This window comes from Nicotiana tabacum, chromosome 19 (genome assembly GCF_000715075.1).
Source record: "Nicotiana tabacum cultivar K326 chromosome 19, ASM71507v2, whole genome shotgun sequence".
In the NCBI taxonomy this organism is placed as follows: Eukaryota; Viridiplantae; Streptophyta; class Magnoliopsida; order Solanales; family Solanaceae; genus Nicotiana; species Nicotiana tabacum.
The window spans coordinates 62,169,253-62,176,843 of NC_134098.1; the positions used below are offsets into that span (position 1 = coordinate 62,169,253).

The 7,591-nt window shown below is 37.6% G+C and overlaps 1 protein-coding gene across 1 annotated transcript; it reads left to right on the forward strand.

Moving 5' to 3' along the window:
- The first annotated feature begins 1,469 nt into the window (after nt 1-1,469).
- LOC142173516 (uncharacterized) lies at nt 1,470-1,910 on the forward strand. Its single transcript, XM_075239121.1, has one exon. The coding sequence runs from the start codon at nt 1,470-1,472 to the stop codon at nt 1,908-1,910; it is 441 nt and encodes a 146-aa protein (XP_075095222.1).
- The last annotated feature ends 5,681 nt before the right edge of the window (nt 1,911-7,591 follow it).

Consider the following 7,591-nt stretch of genomic DNA (forward strand, 5'->3'; position numbering starts at 1 on the left):
ACTTTGATAAGAGCTTTCCAAAATTTCTTTCAGAAATATTCTTAAATCTGGGTTATGTGTAATTGTTGAAAATGAAAAAGAAGTATGGTAACTTGTGAATTTGGAGTGATAAAATTATAAAATTGGAATAAATTTTTTTAGTTAAATATATTGACTGATATGATCAGTGAGAACTTTTATGTGAAAATTTCAACATTCATTATTTTTCAAAATATATATTTTTATTTTGTAACTCAAACACTATTTATACGATTTCTTAAGAAAAATTCACCCATTACACATAATACACCCAGGGGCGAATCTTATGGTTCCTATGAATCAGTAACTTTTACATAGATCATGTATTTGTACAAAAAGAATTCATTAAAAGTATAAAAATATTTAATTTGGAATTCAGTTCGTTGGTCCAGTTATCATGTAGATTAACTTGAGATTGCTATATGAACCCATAAACTTAAAATTCTAGATTCGCCGTGAACACACCTGTATTGTAACACTAGTTTTGTGTCCTCAAAGTGTACCGTTTGGTATTCACCCAATTCGTTTTTTTCACTTGCCTTACTCTCGGGTAACTCGGAAAGAACCAACAAACTCTTCCTCTTCTTCTTTTTATTTTTTCTAAAGACTGCTACTCTTCTTTTCTCCTACAAAACTTCAGATAGTTGCAAACTTCAGCTGATAGTTTCTTATCAAGGCTCCTTTCTTTGTAAGCTAAATTGGAAGAAGATAGGTAAGTTTTCTTGATCTCAGATCATTCTGGTTTCTTCTACTTCTGATTTTCTTGTTTTCCTGTTGAATATTTAGCTTCAATTGTTTAATTTATAGTGCGCATCCTTATTTGTGTGAATATATGAAATACTATTCACTTGCTACATCTCCTCGTCACTAAATTGTTAATTTTTATTTTGTTTTTTGCTACATCTCTCAGTGAGGGACCATCATACTATTAAGAGTGGAAGTGTCACATAACACGTGCAATTTGTGTAAGGTAGTTAGCTGGCAGTTAGCTGTCACTTGGATTCGTTAGTTAGACGGTTAGTGGGTTGACAATAGTTAATTATATTGAGCTTAGCTGTGTAATTGTTAGTTAGTGAGTAGTAGCCATCTTCTATATAAGCATTGTATTGTGTACAGACAGATTAGATGAAAATGAGAAAGTGAAAATTCTCTCAACCGACTCTCTCTAGAACATTCGATCCTCCATTGTTGAACTCTCAATTCATCTCTTTTGCTTAAACTTTGACATGGTATCAGAGCATACGGCCATTTATATGGTCTCTTTGGGAAATTGAATTGCTGGAAACGTACTTCATTGAAACTCATTAATAGCGGACAACATCGATAATGAGTTGCCGAAAAAATTGAGCCACAATCACCTACTTTTTTTGCAATCGACGGACAATTCTGGAACTGTGTTGATATCCTTGCAATTGACCGGAACAAAGAACTATTCTGTCTGGAGTAGAGCGATGCGAATTGCGATCCTAGGGCGTAACAAGCTAGGGTTCATCAATGGCAGTTGCAAGCGAGAAAATTACGGTCCAAATTTGGTTGATCTGTGGGAGAGGTGCAATGCAGTTGTATTTTCGTGGATTATGAATTGCGTATCAACGGAGTTACTCAACGGAATTGTGTATTCCTCCAGTGCATGTGCGGTCTGTAAGGATATGAAGGAAAGGTTTGACAAGGTTGATGGTTCTCGCATTTTCCAGTTGCACAAGGAGATTGCTACTGTGAGTCATGGAACCAGCGCTATTGCGACCTACTACTCAAAAATTCGATCACTTTGGGCGGAGTTTGACAGCTTAGCTCCAACTCCTGAGTGTGATTGTGAGAAGTCTAGGGATTTTGTTGCATTCATGAGGCGTCAAAAGCTTCTGCAATTTCTGATGAGATTAAATAAAACATAATGAACAAGCAAGGGGCCAGATTTTGATGATGGACTCAATTCCTTCAGTTAACAAGGCCTATTCTATGCTAATTGAGAGGGAAAGTTAGAGGACTATGTCTAATATTTCTGTTGCCACTGAAAACTTGGAAGTCACAACATTAATGACCACAAGAGGTGGCAATGGAGGAAATTTCAACACTCAGAGGTTCAAAAAGAATTATAATGTCACATGTAACTACTGTAAGATGAAGGGGCACACTCGTGAAGGATGCTTCAAGTTGATTGGTTATCCGATTGACTTCAAATATAAGAAGATGTTTGGGGGTAACATGGCAAAAAATGCCATCGTTGAAGAACATAAACTACAGGAGACTGGAGCAGACAAGAACATAGCTGCTAATATACCAAAATAATACATTGCACCACACTTCACCTCAGAATAGTACAATCAGATCCTGAAGTTGCTCAACAAGGAAACTTTACCTGAAACATCAGCAAACATGGCAGGTAGTGCAGGTAGTATTAATGCCTTTTTAGCAAATATCAAAGAAAAGGTTTGGATAGTTGACAGTGGTGCAACAAATCATATGGTCTCAGATATAAATATGTTGGATAAGAAACAAGAAGTAAATAAAAATAAGACCAGGAAAGTTCATTTACCTAATGGAGGGGTTGCACAGGTAACACGTAGAAGATCATGCAGATTGGGACAAGCAGGAACAATAGATAATATTCTGTACATTTCTGACTTTAAGTACAATTTGTTATCTGTAGCAAAAATCACAAGAGCATTGAATTGCTCAGTTTGCTTCTTCCCTAATTTCTTTGTGTTCCAGGACCTCTGCAATGGGGAGGTGAGAGCGATTGGTAGGGAGGATGATGGCCTCTACATACTACCTCAAACTATTGGAGAAAGAGAGAAGAATAACACAACTGGTTTGTCTAGTAGAATAGAAAAATTGGATGTAAGATTGTGGCACAAAACGCTTGGACATGCCTCAACAGGAGCAATAAAACAAACTTTTTCATTAGGATATGATGATTGTAAGAAAGAATTAGAGGATTGTTCTATATGTCCATTAGCTAGGCATGCTAGGCTGCCATTTAGCTCTAGTACTAGTAGAGCAGAAGTAATTTTTATTTGATACATATTGATGTATGGGGACCATATGGTGTACGAACATATGATAGAAATAAACTCTTTGTTACTATTCTAGATGATCATTCCTGGATATGTTGGGTGTATTTTCTGAAGTTAAAAAGTGATGTGGTTGTGATTCTGAGAAATTTTATTCAGCTTGTAAAAACACAATTTGACGGGTGTATCAAGATAGTAAGAACTGATAATGGGACAGAGTTTGTTAATGGTGAATGCAGCTCACTATTCCAATCTTTTGGAATAGTTCATCAAAAAACATGTGTGTGTACACCTCAGCAAAATAGCATTGCTGAGAGAAAACACAGACATGTCCTTGAAATTGGAAGAGTATTAAGGTTTCAAGGTTCAATTCCAATAAGATTTTGGGGTCATTGCATCCTAACTGATGTGTATATCATCAATAGATTACCTTCTAGTGCTTTGGAAGGTAAAAGCCCATTTGAAGTATTTCACAGGAAGAAGCCTTCTCTTGACCATATGAGGACACTAGGTGTTTATGTTATGCCAAGAGGATAAATGTACATAATAAATTTGAAGCCAGGGCAATTGTAGCAACTTTCATGGGATACTCTTCTGTTACAAAGGGATACATTCTATATGATCTGTCCAAATACAATTTTTTTTACTAACATAGATGTCACTTTCAAAGAGAATATATTTCCATTCAGAATAGAGCAACCACACATAGACCATATGTTTTTAGAGGTTGAAATTCAGGAGATGCAGAAGTGGATTCAATCGCAGATATTGACATAGCACAGGAGGAAATACCCCAACAGATATGAGTTCTCCACACACAGCATATCCAGACATACCACATGAGAGTCATCTTCCTGCAGCATCAACTCAACCACCCGACACTCATGAAGTTGCTCCACATATGGCTGACACAACTGCTTCATCACAGATGAATCTACCATCTCTACAAGAGCTCAGAAGATCTAGTAGAGATAAGAGAGTGCCAATATGGATGATAGATTATGTCATTCCCTCACAACAGCAACAACCTTATTCCATTAGCAATTCAGTATGCTACTCCAACCTGAAGCCAACTTATCAAGCTTACTTGCAGGCTTTCTCTGCAGTAACTGAACCAAGATCCTTTCATGAAGCTTCACAAGATAAGTTATGGATTGAAGCTATGAGAGCTAAAATTCAAGCTCTTGAAGATAATAAAACTTGAGAGTTGGGGCAATTGCCAACAGGGAAGAGGTCAATAGGCTACAAATGGGTGTACAAAGTAAAGTACAAGGCAGATAACACTGTAGAAAGGTACAAAGTTAGGCTTATGGACAAGGGTTATAATCAAAGGGAAGGGATTGATTTTCATGAAACCTTCTCCCCAGTAGTGAAGATAGTAACTGTTAGAGCTGTAGTTTCTATTACTGCAACTAAAGATTGGCATATTCATCAAATGAATATCTATAATGCCTTCCTCCAAGGAGACCTGCATGATGAAGTATACATGGACCTACCTGAGGGCTTTACCAGCCAGGGGGAGTCTAAAGGGATGGTCTGCAGGCTGGTTAAATCCCTATATGGCCTAAAGCAAGCGAGTAGACAATGGAATGTGAAGCTGACTGAAGCATTGATCCAACAAGGGTTCCCTTAAAGCTGTTTGGACTACTCAATGTTTACAAAGAATCGGAGAAGCAACATTGTGGTCATTCTAATATATGTAGATGATATGCTAGTTACAGGCAACAACTTGCAAATGATTGAAGATATTAAAAGGCAGTTGCATCAGTCATTCAAAATTAAAGATCTAGAGGAACTAAGGTACTTTCTGGTGATTGAATTCTCTAGATCACACAAGGGGATATTGATGAACCAAAGCAAATATGCCCTGGAACTCATATCAGACTTAGGCCTGAGTGCTGGAAAACCAAGCTGGACTCCTCTTGATAGTAATCAGAAATTCACTACTAGACAGTTGGATGCATTGACAGGGTTACAAGCTGATGAGCCTTTGGTAGATAGAGAAAAATATCAAAGACTCATAGGAAAGCTATTATACTTGACTCTAACCAGGTTGGACATTGCATTCTCAGTTCAGACACTTAGTCAGTTCCTACAAGAGCCAAAGCAGTCACACTGGGAAGCAACACTGAGGATAGTAAGATATGTGATGATGGATCCAGGAATAGGAGTATTGATGAGCAGCAAAAGAGAAAATAAGTTGACTGCCTTTTGTGATGCCGATTGGGCTTCATGCCCAAATACGAGAAGGTCAGTGACATGATTCATTGTGAAGCATGGGGAATCATTAATATCATGAAAATCCAAGAAGCAGAACACTGTGTCAAAGAGTTCTGCAGAAGCAGAGTACAGGAGTATGGCATCAGTTGTATCAGAACTGGTTTGGCTGATAAATTTGTACAAGGAGCTGGGAGCAGAAGTGGAACTACCAGTAAACATATATAGTGATAGCAAGGTAGCTTTGCAGATAGCGGCCAATCCTGTGTATCACGAGAGAACTAAGCATATCGAGATCAATTGTCACTTCATCAGAGAAAAAATACAGTTAGGGGCAATCAAGACTGTGCATGTGTGCTCAAGGGATCAGCTGGCAGATGTGTTGACCAAGGCATTACCAAGGCAACAACATGAATATCTAATATCCAAGCTGGGGATGCTAAATGTATTCGCACCCTTCAGCTTGAGGGGGAGTATTGAGAGTGGAAGTGTCACATAACACGTGCAACTTGTGTGAGGTAGTTAGCTGGCAGTTAACTGTCAATTGGATAGGTTAGTTAGACGGTTAGTGGGTTGACAATATAGTTAATTATGTTGAGCTTAGCTGTGTAATTGTTAGTTAATGAGTAGTAGTCATCTTCTATATAAGCTTTGTATTGTGTACAGAGATGAAAATGAGAAAGTGAACATTCTCTCCACCGACTCTCTCTAGAACATTCGATACTCCATTGTTGAACTCTCAATTCATCTCTTATGCTTAAACTTTTACACATACTATGCAATATCAACATATCTTTATAGTTCTAACAAAAACTAGTACTCTCGCCCAAGCATGTTTGACAATGTTTGACTTGGCACAAAGTTTATTAAAAAGAAGAACACTTTTGAAACTTGTAGTTTAAACAAGTCATAAATAGTTGTATGTTTATAAATCGTCTTTAAAAAGGAAAGTATGACACATAAATTAGTACAAAGAGAGTGAGTAGTTTCTAGTCTAAACAATTGTCAGTGTTCTTGTAGCTGTTTGGAGTGTACTATCTGAAACTAATGCTTCATTTCTTCAAGCTGTTGGTTCTCGAATCTTAGGCTGATTGAATTCCTTTTGCTTTGTTTTGAATAGACGTATGGAGGAAGTGGCCAAAGAGTTTCTCCAGAAGCCTGTTAATCTGTCTGATGTCGAAAGTAACAACGACGAAGCAGGGCAATTAAGAGAGGAATGTTCTAGAAATAAAGGAAAACTTCAAGACTGTTTACTGTCAGCAAGATCATAGCGCGATCTGCCTTCAGAACTTTTAAAGGAAATAGCAGACAACTTCGGAATTATTGATCTTCTTGGTTTTCGTGGAGTCTGCACAAATTGGCACTCTGCTTCTTTTTCAGCTACTGCAGCCATAGAATTAGCTCCTGATACACACCCTTATTTCCTACTCTATAACGATGAAGATGAGGAAAGCATACTCTTTAACCCCACCAATGACAGAACTTACACCCTTAATATCCCCGCATTGAAAGAAGATACTTGCCTGGGTTCGAGTCATGGTTGGTTACTGTTATCCCAAAAGGGTCTCATTTTTTTCTTCTGCGCTTTCTCTCACGCAAGAATTGACCTCTCGCCATTTCAAGAATCAGAAATTTCTAAAGGTTCTGCGGCATTTACTTCTCCTCTTTTGTCAAATGATTGTGTTACGGCTCTCATTTATCGAAAACTGAGCGGAAATCCCTGATTTAATTTCCTGATTTTTCACACCAGGAAATCCCTTTTTCACATAGCTCTCATTCATCGAAAACGTCTTAGAAGGGTGCTAGCTCTATGTGAAAAAGGGATTTCCTGGTGTACCCCATCACCCCATGTTTTAGAATTTATTGGGTCTATCCCATGGCCCATGTTAAAGAAGATGAAGCTTTCTTTTGGTTTTGTCAAGCCAACCAATTTAGAAGTTCAATTTGAGCAACTAGCTTTTGAAGTGAATATTGATGTCATTGCATACATTAATATGGGCATTCTTCAACTATAAATATGTGTCTCTACCTTCATTTGTAATCACACCAAAATAAAGAGAAAGACAGTGATTTACAGAGTAAGAAGCAAAATACTCTGTGAGAAAAAATATAGAGAGTTTGAGCGGTATTATAGTGAGGTGAAAAAATCAAAAGAGGGTTATTTCTTTTGAGTGTTTAGTGGTCTTGGAGTATTTTACTCGGTACCACAAATTGTAAAATCCTCGCTACAGTGAAATCAGTTGCTCCTCTCGGGCCGTGGTTTTTCCCTTATTCAGAAGGATTTTTCATGTAAAAATCCCGGTGTCCTTGTTTCTCTTATTATTACCACTGGTTACGGTTTTTTA